Here is a 14,353-nt window from a genome sequence, read left to right as displayed (position 1 = left end):
AGTGTTTACCTACTCATTAGGTTGACTTTGAATCGAACTTACCAGAGCTAGGGTTTCAGCAAGTTTGGTGCCAACCCGATTGATGGAGTCGAGCAGGTCGGTGTTGTCGATCTGCCTCCCTTTGTAGCGAGGAAGCGGACAACAAGTTGTCGGCGTGGCTGAAGACGATGTAGGCATGGCCGGAGCCAGATCCACCGTGGTTGGAGCCATAGCCGATGCAGGTGAAGCAGTGGTCAACGCAGATTGAATCCGCGCCTCCTCCGTGGTCATGGCGATGAAGTCGTCGGAGCCGGTGGTCTAGGTGATCTGGCCAATGGTGAACGCGAGGCCGTTCGGCGTAGCCATGGAACCGGGGATGGTGACCATCTTGTTCGCTTGAAGAGCAGTACGCACACCCCCTACTTGGCGCGCCACTGTCGATGAAATATGGTCGGTAGTCTACCTAGGGGTATGCCCAAGGTAGTAGATTGTCGGCAGATAGATACGCAAGCTACAAACAAGATGGTGACGCAAGACAGACACGAGGTTTTTATTCAGGTTCGGCCGCCGTGAAGGCGTAATACCTATGTCCTGCGTCTGATTGTATTGTTGTATGTCAATGAGAGGTATTTTTTAGAGGGGTCCCCTGCCCGCCTTATATAGTCCGGGGGGTAGGGTTACAGATCTGGAAACTAATCCTAGCCAGTTACAATTGCCATAGGTGGCTGGATAAGGATTCCTATTCTAACCGACCAGGATCTTGCTTGACCTCCAAATCTACCTTGATTCCTTACGCGGGATTCTGAACAGATTGCCCGGGCCACGCGTCGTCTTCTAGTGGGCCAAACCCCCTGATCCGGGCCGGTCCAAGCCTAGCCGTAAGGGTATAGGGGTTAATACCCCCACAGAGACTGATGCGTCAAACCGAGTGACACGCTTAAGATCAGAGACAGGTTCGGATCATTCTGCACCATTTTATGACGTGAACCAAACACGCTGCAGGTCTTAGTTTAGATGCATGTGTATTCACTCAAATCCACATGTGTTGGAGTGGAATGGAATTTAGTTTAACTTCACTTCAATCCACTTCAACACATGTGAATTAAGATGAATACATGCGCATCTAAATAAAGTCGCGGATGGATCAAAACTCCCTTGTCATGCAACCATTTTCGTTGTTTTGAAATTGACCGAAACAAAGGCCACTTTGTCGTCTTCTTCCTCCACGCAAGGCAGGGGCGGACTTGGACACCGGGCTTGGGCCTGCAGCCTCAGGATGATCCAAAAAAAGGAAAAAGTCCGAATTACCTCCTTCAATTTTTACAAAACTCCGCTTTTCCTACCTGAACTTCAAAACCGGGCAAATCACCGCCTTTAACTTTTAAAACCGTTCATCTTACCTCCCTGGTCCGGTTATAAGTAGTTTTGAAGACGGTTTTGTATTTTTTTTATTTATTTCAACTGAATCTTTGAAAAGTCATAGTAAATCACATAAAAATCCTAAAATGAAAAATCCAATTTTATGGGACTCCACGTGAGTAGATCTATACAGTGAATATATAATATGGTATGTTTTAGTACAAAATTTTTGCTGCAACTTTAGATCTATGTTTTTCTGTAATTAAATAGAATAATTCATAGCTGCAGTTTCTATGGTCCAATTGTGATGAAATTTTTATGTTGGCTAATTATTGTATGCTTAAACTGTAGTAAAAATTTCATACTCATTGGATTATGTATAACTTAATTATAGATTTTATTTAGGTTTATGCATGTTAAATAGAAATAAATATATAACTAAGCTATACATGATTTAATGAGTATGATTTTTTTACCACAGTTCAATCATATAATAATTAGCCCACCATAAAAATTTCATCACAATTGGACCATATAAACTGTAGCTATGAATTATTCCAATTAATTACATAAAAGCATAGATCTAAAGCCACAGCAAAAACTTTGTACTAAAACATACCATATTATATGTTCAATGTGTAGATCTACTCATGTAGAGTCGAACAAAATTAGATTTTTTATTTTATAATTTTTCTATGATTTTTTAAAGATTCAGCCGAAATAAATAAAAAAGAAAAAGATAAAACCGCTTTCAAAACTGCTTATAACATGGCCAGGAATGTAAGATGAATGGTTTTAAAAGTTAAGGGAGGTGTTTTATCCGATTTTGTAGTTGAAGGAGGAAAAACGAATTTTCGTGAAAATTGAGGAGGTAATGTGGATTTTTTTCCAAAAAAGAAAGTGAATCTCATCAGTTTAGCCCAGCTGCAGCCCACACGAAAGAGGTGTCCTTCGGCCCAGCCCCCAATCTGCGCTCCCGACTCCCGAGCGAGTAGCGACGACCGTGCCTGCGCCTCCATCTTCCCTTCCGTGGCGGCGCCTCCTCCTACCCCACGAACCCGTCCGGCCGACCTCGCCTCCTCGGCTAGCCACCTAGCACCCGTCCGGCAGGCCGGCTCCCGCCGCCCCAGCGCAGATCCCGCCACTGGCAGCAGGCGCCTGCCTGCGCCTGCCGCTTGCCGCCTGCCTGGCCGGTCGGTCCCCAGCCCGCCAGTGGCCACTGGCCAGCAGCGGCCCAGCCGGCAAGGGCGTCAGGCGCCAGGCGCCCAGCCCCCAAACGGCCAAGCCCTTCCGCCCTTCCTGCTGCTGCACAGTCAGCCAGACAGTGAGTAATTTTTACTGTTTAGTGATTATTATCGTTGCATCAACGCATCCTATTTTGATTGATGAGTGCCAATTGTTATTTTCTAAAAATGGCATTGCAATATTTTGTACAGTAGGGCATATGATCTTTTGGTTAAGCAAATAATTGGAAATTTGCCACTCAATACGTTGCCTCCTTGATTATGATTGCCACTGATTGAATGACACATGGACCCGTCTGAGTCTATGAATTCTGGGCCTAATGACAATTTTGCGAAACCCAGTGATAACGATGCAATGTTGTTCTAATGGATGTCGTTATTTGTGCTCTTTACTATATCTATTATTAGTATTATGTCTTTTAGTTTGCCAAGTACTATTTCTAACCTTTAATTGCTTAGCAAATGTGTTTGCGGTTTCTGGGTCCGCCAATGATGCTAGGTACCCCATACTTGAGAGAGACTAGCAGTGTATATACAGTGACCCATATATAGTTTTGAGGAAATAGATGCCTTATCAGCTAAATGCTAGTAGGCAGGTTTAGAACTGTTTCTGTTGGAGGTAACAGAGAAATAATCAGCCAGGGCTACTCTCCCAGGCGACTGCATTGCAATATATAGAGGATAAGTACTGCATTGATTACATACAGCTCACTAGAGCTTTAACTAGACAGAATAGCTGCCTGGGTACCCGCACAACTCTTGGGCTACCCAAGGACTTAATGACATAGATTAACTAAAAACTTAAATACACTAAATGTGCCTGGGAAGCAGGGCTTACAGCTACAGTTCTCCCCCTAAGACCTGCTTCAACCCTTCTTGATCTGCTTGATGCCAATTCTGCTTCTCATATCTTCAAGCTTGGCCTTGCCCAAAGCCTTAGTGAGAATGTCTGCCAATTGATCAGCTGTAGGGATGTACTCAGTCCTGATGCTGCCTTCTTCAATACAATCCCTGATAAAATGTTGCTTAACTCTGATATGTTTGCTCCTGTCATGGAAGACAGGGTTCTTAGCAAGTGCAATTGCAGACTTGTTGTCAACCCTCAGTTCCACAGTCTCCACCTTTCTTTCCAACAAATCAGCCAACAATCTTGACAGCCACAGGGCTTGTGTTGCTGCTGAAGTCATAGCCACATATTCAGCCTCACAACTAGACAAAGCCACCACCCTCTGCTTGATAGATTGCCAGCTGACCAAGCTGTTGCCAAAGAAGAACAGACAACCTGTTGTGCTTTTGCTGGAGTCAATATCACCGGCTAGGTCTGAATCACAGTAGCCCACAAACCTAGCAGAATTTGGGGCTCTTTTGAACTGCAGACCATAGTCCAATGTTCCAGCCAAGTACCTCAGCACCCTTTTGACTGCTTGCTGGTGCTCAGTGGTCGGTTTCTCCAAGAATCTGCTCACATAGCCCACTGAGAAAGCCAAATCAGGCCTGGTATGAACCAGGTATCTCAAGCTTCCAACCAGCCTCCTATACTGAGTTGGATTCACCTCCTTGGCAGTGCTATGCTTGCTGAGCTTCAGGCGCTCTTCCATTGGTGTAGCTGCTGGATTGCAATCAGACATGCTTCCCAGTTCTAGGATTTTCTTGGCATAGTGAGTCTGCCTCATGGTGGTCCCATTCTTGCCTTGCTGCACTTCAATGCCAAGGTAGAAACTGAGCAAACCCAAGTCACTCATCTCAAAGGTGGATTTCATCCTTTCCTTGAAAGCCTTTACTTCATCTTTGACTGCTCCAGTGATGATCAGATCATGAACATAGACCCCAACCAGCAACACTGAGCCCTCTGAACCTTTCCTGTAAATTGCTGCTTCATGTTTGCTCTGTTTGAACCCCATTTCCTTCAGAGTAGAGTCCAACTTAGCGTTCCACGCCCTGGGTGCCTGCTTCAGCCCATACAAAGCTTTGTGCAGGCGATATACCTTGCTTTCTTCCCCAGGAATAGCAAACCCAGGTGGCTGCTGGACATATACTTCTTCCTTGAGCTCTCCATTTAGAAAAGCTGACTTGACATCCATATGATGAACAGTCCATCCTTCCTGGGCAGCTAGAGCAAGCAGCAGTCTCACTGATTCTATGCGCGCAACAGGAGCGAACACATCCTCATAATCAACACCCTCTTGCTGCACAAACCCACGAGCAACAAGCCGAGCCTTGTGCTTGATCACATCTCCTTTCTCATCTTTCTTCAGCTTGTAGACCCATTTTAGAGAAATTGGCCGATGGCCAGCTCGGGGAGACACAAGCTCCCAGGTGCCATTGCGCTCAACAGCGCGCAGCTCCTCTTTCATTGCTGCCTGCCATGCAGGATCATCTTTTGCTTCTGCATAAGAAATGGGTTCCCCAGAGTGGGTGAGGTGGAGCTCTGCGAACAAGCGCTGCGCCGGCGGCGGAACTTCCTGTTCCCCACCCAATATGCCATCTATGGTACGATAGCGCATCTGCTCGTCGTTGTGATAAGTATCCAGCCGTTCCTCATCATCTTCCAAGGGAGTCACGTGCTCCACTTGTGGGTTGGCTGGAGCTGGTGATGGTGAAGGCGTTCTGGATGTCTCAGACACCTCTTCTCTTGCATCAAGCACCGATTTTGCTGCTGGGAAAGCTTCAGGTGAGGCAGAATGGGGCTGAGGAGATGAGTGTGACTGCACTGAACCTCCAGCTCCAGGGACTTCTTCCTCCCAAGGAAATTCCACCACAAAATCACTACCAGCTGCCCCAGACGTACCTGCTGCTGGTGATGTCCAATCCCAACCTCTTCCTTCATCAAAAACCACATCTCGGCTGACACGTACACGCTGAGATGCTGGATCAAAAACTCGATAGGCTTTTGCTCCTTCAGCATAGCCAATAAATACTCCAGCTTCACCACGATCATCAAGTTTCCTGAGCTGAGACAAACGGCGAGTATATGCCACACAACCAAACACCTTCAGATGGCCAACAGTGGGTGCTCGGCCATGCCATGCTTCATAGGGAGTGACATCACCTAGAGCCTTGGTTGGTGACCGATTCAAAATATGCACAGCAGTCATCACTGCCTCCCCCCAAAACTTGGCTGGCATCTGGCGCTGCTTGAGTAAGGCACGTGCCATGGCCACCACGGTTTGATTTCTACGCTCCACCACGCCATTCTGCTGTGGTGAATGAGGAGCACTGTAATGCCTTTTGACTCCTTCATTGGCACAATAAGCAGCAAATTCTGCAACAGTAAACTCTCCATTATCTGTGCGTAGAACTTTCAGTTTACGCCCACTCTCCACCTCTGCAGCAGCCTTCACCTTCTTGATAGCATCTGCTGCAGCATCCTTAGATGACAGCAGCACTGCCCACATGAATCGTGTGGCATCATCTACAAGCAGCAGAATATAGCGATTACCTGCCGAAGTTGCTGGTGTAACTGGCCCACAGAGATCACCATGCACCAATTCAAGGTGATCCTGAGCACGATATGTTGCTGCAGCAGGAAATGATCGCCTCCTCTGTTTGGTGGTGACACAAGTGTCACACACTTGCTCAACATGATCGATCTTTGGCATCCCTCTTGCCATTTCCTCCTTGCCAAGCCTCCGCAGGGCCTCAAAATTCAGATGCCCAAAACGCTCATGCCATTGCCACGCCTCCTCATCCCTGCGCGCAGCAAGACACACTGGCTGTGCTGTCTTCATATGCAGTACATACAGCCGGTTCGCGCCACGCCTCACCTTGGCCAGTAGGCGACCGCTGCTGCGTTCCCAAATCCGCAGTACTCCATCATCAATCACCACCTTTGAGCCATTCTCATCAAGTTGACCGAGGCTCATGATCGAGTTCTTCAACGCCGGAATGAAATAAACTCAATGAAGAACACGATGCTCACCAGTCTTTGCTTCAAAAACAATTGAGCCAACGCCCTTGATTTCCACCTTGGACGCGTCCCCGAACCGAACCGTGCCTCGAACGTCCGTGTTCAGGTCTGAAAACAGGTCACGCCGCCCAGTCATGTGGTGTGTTGCGCCTGAATCAAGGTACCAGCCGCCAGCCATCTCTTCATCATCTGCTCCCAGATAAGCACGCGCACGTGGCTCAAAGAACTCAACGCGCTGCGCTGTATAGTTGAGCTCCGGCGTGCTCTGTTCCATCTCAATGAAGCCGTGAGACAGGAACAGAGCTGCATCTTCCTCACACTCAGCAAACTGGGCACGCCCTTCATGTCCTCCTTGCTGCCCAGCTTGGTTACTGCCGCCACGGCCTCCTCCACGGTTTCCGCCGCCGCGTCCACCACGATTTCCTCCCCCGTCGCCGCGCTCTGTTCCATCACGGCGCGGCTGGGGACATTCACGCGCCCAATGCCCTTCCTGATGGCAGTTGAGACACGTGTTGGGGCCAACACGGCCGGCGCCATTGCCTTCTCCACGTCCGCCGCCACGGCCAGCACCTCTGCCCCGTCCGCGTCCACCTCCGCGGCTGCGTCCTCCGCCACCGCCGCGCTGGTTCTTGAAACCAGAACCGCCAGCTTCTTCTGCACCTTTCTTCTCCTTCCTCAAACGCGCACGCCACTGCTCCTCAGTGTACAGCAGCTTGCCGTTGATGGACACCGGCTCTGTCACAGCTTGCGCTTCACGGTCATCCACCGCCTTGAGCCTTCCTGTCACCTCTTCAAGCGTGAGCGCCTCGAAGTCGAGGAACTGCTCAATGGCGACGACGATCTGCGCGTACTTGGTCGGCACCGTGCGCAGAAACTTTTCCACAACACGCGCCTCATCGATGTCCCTGTCTGCATGAAGCACCAGCTGCTGGTGCAGAGTTGACAGCCGCAGGGCAAAATCCTCCACCGGCTCGCCAGGCTTGACGTCAATGTTCTCCCACTCCCGACGCAGTCGCTGCAACGTCGCTCGGCGGACCCTGTCCACACCGATACGAGTCGCAGCGATGGCATCCCATGCCTCTTTTGCCGTCACCTTGTCGAGGAGCGGGAGCCCCAACTCCTTGGGCACAGCAGCGACGATCACCTCCAGAGCTCGCCTGTCGTCGCGAAACTGCACTGGGCCTCCTTCGACAGCTTCCCAGAGGTCGCGCGCCTGCATCCTGAGCTTCATCGTCTGGCTCCACTCATAATAATTGGTCTTGTCCAGCATTGGCCATGATGTGCCGCTGCCGGAATCGCGGTAGACCACCCTGCCTTGCGGCGACTCATAGCGACCGCCGCCACGACGCCTTCGGTCACGCAATGGTGACTGCGAACGGCGCCTGTCCCGCGGCGGAGTCCGCGGCCGCCGGTTCCTCCGGTCCTCCTCTTCTTCCTCCTCCTCCTCCTCATCTCCCTTCTCTGCTGCTATCTCCGCCCGCAGCTCCTGCGCTGTCCTGGCCGCCGCCTCCGCGGCTGCTGCAGCCTGCTGTGCCGCCTTGACAGCCAGCGCCGCCGCCTCCTCTGCTGCCTTCAGGCGCGCAGCCCTGCCAGAGGGGTCGCCCAGCTCGCCCTCAGTGGCTCCCTTGGTCTTCCTAGCCCGGCGCTCAGAGGAGGTTGACGTCATGGAGAAGATGAGAAGATGAGAATGTGAGAAAGTGTCTAACCTAGGCTCTGATACCAATTGTTGGAGGTAACAGAGAAATAATCAGCCAGGGCTACTCTCCCAGGCGACTGCATTGCAATATATAGAGGATAAGTACTGCATTGATTACATACAGCTCACTAGAGCTTTAACTAGACAGAATAGCTGCCTGGGTACCCGCACAACTCTTGGGCTACCCAAGGACTTAATGACATAGATTAACTAAAAACTTAAATACACTAAATGTGCCTGGGAAGCAGGGCTTACAGCTACAGTTTCAGTGCCCTTCTTTTATGGAAATTGCAATCCCAATGAGATGGAGTATATGGACATAAAAAATGATTTAATCTTAAATTAACAAGATTCAACAGTAACAACTTGAAAGGGAAAATTCCAGCATCAATTTGCCTTGATTATCCATGGGGCAAAACGGAAGCCACTTTTCATAAATCTTAAAAAAAAAATGTGGCCAACCTAGGAGGAAGTATGTGTTTTTTTAATAAGAAGAAAATAAACACTCAAATTTGAGTCAAAGAGGTTTGGTGCATGATCACATGTCGCTCCAACCAGTTGTGGTAGGCTCACTTCCTCACTTTTTAGAAATCGCAAAACGGCCAATTAGATGTTCTTGATTTTAATTTTTAGTTATTTTTAGCTCTTTATTCTTTTTTGTTAATTAGGAGGGGCTTGCCGCTTGCCCCATGATCCATAGAAAAGAAATAGGGATTTTAACAGTTACCCCTGCCTTCGTTAGAGGCATGAAATGCTGGAGTTCAAAGATATGCTTGGTATTATGCAAGGCTTGTATACCTTACAAAAAGTTTAATGAAATCAAGGTAAAACAAATTTCAGATTAAATAATAATGGTCATTTGGCGAATTTGCTTAGCCTGGCCAAGAACAAGTATACCCTAGCTTTTGGGTAGCAGATGTATACAACAAGAGTAATTAGAGGCATCTGCATCAATTTGATGCATCTATGGTTAAGGCATCATTATAGATTATTGCATCATGATCAGAGCCAAAACGAGCTAGACCCTGGAGCATACAGCCCAACAAGCAACAACAAAAATAGCCCATACTGCCCATCAAACTGCAGCTCAACCCATGCAGGCACCACATCCCTCAAGCGGTCAAGCCTAGGTATTGCACACACACAAGGGCATGTTGCACGCACGATATCCAGTACAGCCACTGTACCTGCACTGCTGCTCTTGCCTCCTGCACCTTGTCGTGGAAGCAAAAAAATACAGCACTTCTTCACTCTGATGGACATGGAAGTGATTTACAACATACCTCTAAGTACGAGGAGACAAGCTGATTTTTGGGCTTGGCACTATCACCACAAGGGATTATTCACTGTTACATCAGGCTACCTGATGATGTTTTTTGCTAAGTAGGGAGAGAGCGAATGCATGGTTGGCAGGGAGACCTGGCTGATTGAATACTAGAGTGGAAGAGAAAGAATGGGTGGCTCTGTGGAAAGTGCAAGTGCCAACCAAGGTTCGGGTCTTCCTATGGCATCTTGCTTGCCATTCTCTTCCATAGGGGATGCCAGAAATATGACAACACAAAGCTGTTGTGCTATTTGTGGAGAGACGGGTTCTTGTAGGCATTCACTCATCGACTGCAATATGGCCAAGTGTGTATGGGCTCTCGATGACTTGGTTGAACATTCATGTGAAATCCAATAACAGGAGCCCAGGGATGGCTTGAGGAGTTTTTTGCTACGTTATCGGGGGATGATCTTATAGGAGCTTTGGTGACCCTAGAGCTATATGGCACGAGAGGTGCAAAGCTATTTACCAGAAAAATTCTTTTCAAAGTCCACTTTCAACTCATTGTTTTTGTAAAGTTTTCTTGCTGATTTGGAGCGAACCAAACCCCAAGCGGCACAGAAGCCGAGCAGGCGTGAATGGGGATCTTGCCCCCATTGGATCCTGCCACCAGCAGGCTCCATGAAGATCAATGTTGATGCAACTGTATCATAGAACTTGAGTGTAGGTGCAGTGGTGGCCAGAGACTTGAGGGGAGCTTTCTTGGGGGCCTCAGTGGAGGTAATAACAGGATTGTTGGACCCAGAGACGCTAGAAGCAGTGCCTTGCAGGGAAGGGCTGACCCTGGCAAGTGATCTCCACTTGCGAGTTTTTGTGATGTAGTGATTGCACTGATGTGATTAAGAACATCTGGGACGGATCATTGAATCCTTATGACCATGTTATCGAGGAGATCAGAGAAAGAGCAAAGCACTTCCAGAGGGCTGATTTTATTCATTAATGAAGGCAATCCAATGTCAGTGCTCACAATTTAGCTATAAGATCTCTGTATGATGCCATAGGAAGGCATGTTTGGTTTTTTGACCCACCGGAAGGTGTTTGTAACTCATATGTGCAAGCTGCCTAAGTAAAAGGCACTGTTTCCTCTAAAAAATGGTACTCCACACACTGGGGCATGCTGCGACACCTGCACTGCTGCTCTCGCCTCCTGCACCTTGCTGCCGTGTGGTGGCGCGCCGGCGCACACTGACCCAGCCATCCCCACCGCCCTGCTCCTGCTCTTGCCTCTTGTAGTGTCCTGAGCTGCTGCCCTGCTCGTGCTCTGCTCTGCTTGTCCTGCCTTGCCTCCTGCTCTGCTTGTGGCATCACCCCCCTCCCCCGCAATCCTTTCGGTTGCTACTGCAGGTGTGCAGAGCATTAGGTTTGTTCATAAATTGGCTGACATAGGGGCTCCTTGATCCATTATTGCCATTCTTGTTTGCGTTTGTCGCTGGATCTGATTGGAGGCTGTGATGACCAGAAAAATACCAACCTATTTTCTGGCTACTAGTGAGAGGAACCAATGTATCCTCCTGAGCCTTCCAAGATCTGTGCGATTTCTCGTTATCTTAAGTGGTTTGAGTTAAGTATGGAAGTGATGTATTGTGGACTTGCTGTTATATACATGTATGCTATTGTCATAGGCCACAAGCTTAACGAGCCAGCTTAAGCTGGCAAACGAGCTGAGCCATGGAAGCATATCTGGGGCTAAAGTTTTGCAGTCAATACAAATGGCAGATTTTACGAAATCTTGGCAAAAAGCTTGCCATTTTTTTAATCAACATTATAATTTCTTAGAGAACATGTAATGAAAGAAAAAAAACATAGTGTTGGACTCCACACCTGAAATCTGGTGCCTTATTACTATTCCTGTGGGCGTTTCTATGATCCTTGTGGTTATGGAAGCTATTTAAGTCTCAAATTCAAATTCGAAATGGACCATGTTTCATATGTTTTCCACCACAGTAAGAAACTGCCTGCCATACATTACCTAGTACTTGGTTGGAACATAGTGTTTGCACAAGATTTGCACCCATGGTCCTAGCTACCAAGAAACTAGCTCCTAGTACTTGGTTGGAACAAACAGTTTTGTCTGTTCTTATATTGCATTTATCTTTGTTATAAGTTTACCTAACATTACAACATTATCTAATTTTCTGTTTTCTTTACCTACAGTTTTGCAGCATAAGAAATATACTTACACACAGCCCACTGCTTGTTAAGATCGATGGCAGATGGCGAGCATCGAACAGTGTTTGTCACGGTGGGGACCACATGTTTTGATGCTCTTGTCATGGCGGTAGATTCTCCAGAAGTGAAGAAGGCTTTATTGCAAAAAGGTTATAGTAATCTTCTTATTCAGATGGGCCGAGGAACATATGTTCCATTGAAGGTTAGTATGCTTATACATCTGTGGTAAATTATCAACCATTTAATTCCTGTCTAGTTTGCATTGTGACAATTTCTACTCTTTCTTATAGGAATTTTCCTAACTGGTAATTTAAGTCATCTTAAATGAAAAGCCAACTGGAAACACACATGTTTTTTTTTTCTTTTTTTTTGGCAAATGGATGTCATGCAAATTATTTTGTGCAAATAATGATTCAGATGCTTTATGACGAAGACTTTTCCCGAACAAATGTTGTTTTAAGTAAACAGGGTGTGTGAACTGATGTTTTCTGAGCAGCAGTTCTTACTTTATGTTTGAGAAAACAAACCTATGTTTGTTTCGCGGTCCTGTTCATTCCTTATTCATATATCCAACTTGTTTCACCAGCTGCTTACTTTAATTGTATTAACCTTGCTTCCTTTTTTAAATATTCATGTAATTCCCTAGTCCCCTGTTTCTAATTATACAGTGAAGTTAATAGTATTTATCTATTTGGGACTACAGGTCTCAGGAGATGCTACCCTTCAAGTTGATCATTTTACATTTTCACCAAGCATCGCTGATAATATGAGAACAGCTTCCCTAGTTATTAGCCATGCAGGTAAGTATAGTGTTTCCAAATGGTGAAAAATAGAAAGATGTTGGAATATTTTCCATGGTATCATATCTTTTCTTGGCTAAATCTTGAAATTGCTAGCTTGAACTTGATGCGTCGGTGAATTTTCCAGTAATTTTATTTTAGACCATAAAATGTGGAACAACAAACTTTCATCTGGCTTGTTCTTCTCTTTCTATTTAAGAATGATGACCTACTAAATTCTTCCAATATAGGTACCAATTTATTATATGCTTTGGACCTGAACTATTTTCACCCTGCCATCTGATGAAGTGATTGAGATTTGAGAACCATCCATCCTTAATAGATGGTAGAAAACCAGTAAATGATTAAGGACTACAACAGTGTTAAGAATTATGCCACTACGGTCATGAAAGATTGCTGGATTAGTCTAGAATCCCAGACACTTCAAGGCTATGTAAAAAGTACACTCCTTAATTGCAACTACAATATATTTTAACCTTTTTACTGTTTGGAATGTGCTCCATCTTTTTACTATCAAAAGTTTTCATTTGCATATCATTGAATAATTTGTGTAAGGACTATTCTGCAGCAATGTATCACAAGTTCCAGGCAGTGTGAGTTTTTATTTATTTATTTTAAGTTATTGATGCTCAAAATGATCGGCATGGTGCCCTGTTGCAACTCGAGCAGTTCTGCATATCTGAATCAATAAGCTTTTAACTGCACTCAAAAGCCAGACCTTGCGATTGACTAAGTTTTTTGTTTGAAATCTCTTGTCTGTGTATGTAATTTATTGTTAAATTTCTCAAGATTTAGCTCTGGCAGGTTCAGGAAGCATATTTGAGACACTACGACTCGGCAAACCACTAATCGTTGTTGTAAATGAAGATTTGATGGACAACCACCAGAGTGAATTAGCAGAAGAATTGGCTGAAAGGAAGCATCTCTTCTGTGCACGCCCACAAACATTGGGAGAGACCATCCGGGCAATGGACCTCGAGACACTAGTTCCTTATGAGCCAGGGGATGCAAGACCAGTTGTCACCCTGATAAACAGATTTCTTGGCTTTCCAGTTGACTGACAAATGACGATACCTCCATTGAGGCGTTGGTTCCTGTATATGTTTGATACAAAATGGATTAACTGACATGATCACTGATGATTTTGTATTGTTGTGTACGGTGACAAGAAAATAGCAAGACTGTCTTCTTTGCAATTGGGTCTAATTAGGGGCAGATATGCATTATTACTCTGCCGGTTAACTGCACCAATTCGTTATGCTTGTCAATTGCCATGCCATCAACAAGAGAGGATATAATAATATTCTTGCGTGAATCATGTGTAAATTGTGAACTGTTCCATGACGGGATATTGGTGTACAGCGAAAACATTGTGAATTTCTGATGCCTAGCGAAAGCATTATGATTCGTGTTTTCCAACGCTGAAAGGTTTTCGTGATGGAGCGAGCGAATTCTAGGTGGCACAGTGTCTGGAACCTCTGCAGTGTTGCTCCCACTGTGGTGTCTGTACAACTCTACCATTGGAGGAAGAACCAGATGAAATAGCTAGTAGTACTGTACGTATCCCTGTTAGATCACATCCAGCAAGTCAGCAACTACTTGTACGGATGTTTACAAGCCTATAACAAAACGAGCATAGTTTAGTTAGCTTTATTGCAGTGGTCTTATTAAGTCCTAAAGTTTTTTTTAGAACGTGTTTAGCACGTATTTCATTAAGAAGTAGTTGGAAGTTTTACACGTCCAATATCACATCACGGCGAGGTGCTATGAACGATGGGGTTGAACACGAACACAAGACACCGCTAGACGGTGGAACGCACGCTGTTGTAACTAACTAAGAAACTAAATGTGTGACCGAAAAGCTTACGACGTTGA

At 46.2% G+C, this 14,353-nt stretch overlaps 1 protein-coding gene and 1 non-coding gene across 4 annotated transcripts; both read left to right on the top strand.

The window, feature by feature from the left end:
- The first annotated feature begins 2,301 nt into the window (after nucleotides 1–2,301).
- On the top strand, nucleotides 2,302–13,674 carry LOC136505070 (uncharacterized). Of its 3 annotated transcripts, none has more exons than XM_066500160.1 (4): nucleotides 2,302–2,662; nucleotides 11,712–11,880; nucleotides 12,382–12,478; nucleotides 13,274–13,674. In XM_066500160.1, exons 2-4 carry the CDS (start codon nucleotides 11,716–11,718, stop codon nucleotides 13,537–13,539), a joined length of 528 nt encoding a protein of 175 aa, XP_066356257.1. In that variant the 5' UTR covers nucleotides 2,302–2,662; nucleotides 11,712–11,715; the 3' UTR covers nucleotides 13,540–13,674. The 3 variants fall into 3 exon arrangements, with proteins under 3 accessions (XP_066356257.1, XP_066356258.1, XP_066356256.1); XM_066500161.1 differs by having other exon boundaries at nucleotides 11,664–11,880; nucleotides 13,283–13,674; XM_066500159.1 differs by having other exon boundaries at nucleotides 11,664–11,880.
- Nucleotides 10,949–11,032, top strand: LOC136506292 (small nucleolar RNA R41). The gene has a single exon (XR_010771507.1). It is a non-coding gene; the product is annotated as a small nucleolar RNA R41 (small nucleolar RNA).
- Nucleotides 13,675–14,353: the final 679 nt, after the last annotated feature.

This window comes from Miscanthus floridulus, chromosome 14 (genome assembly GCF_019320115.1).
Source record: "Miscanthus floridulus cultivar M001 chromosome 14, ASM1932011v1, whole genome shotgun sequence".
NCBI classification, from domain to species: Eukaryota; Viridiplantae; Streptophyta; class Magnoliopsida; order Poales; family Poaceae; genus Miscanthus; species Miscanthus floridulus.
Note: the sequence above shows the minus strand (reverse complement) of the source record. Positions and strands in the feature narration are given on the sequence as shown.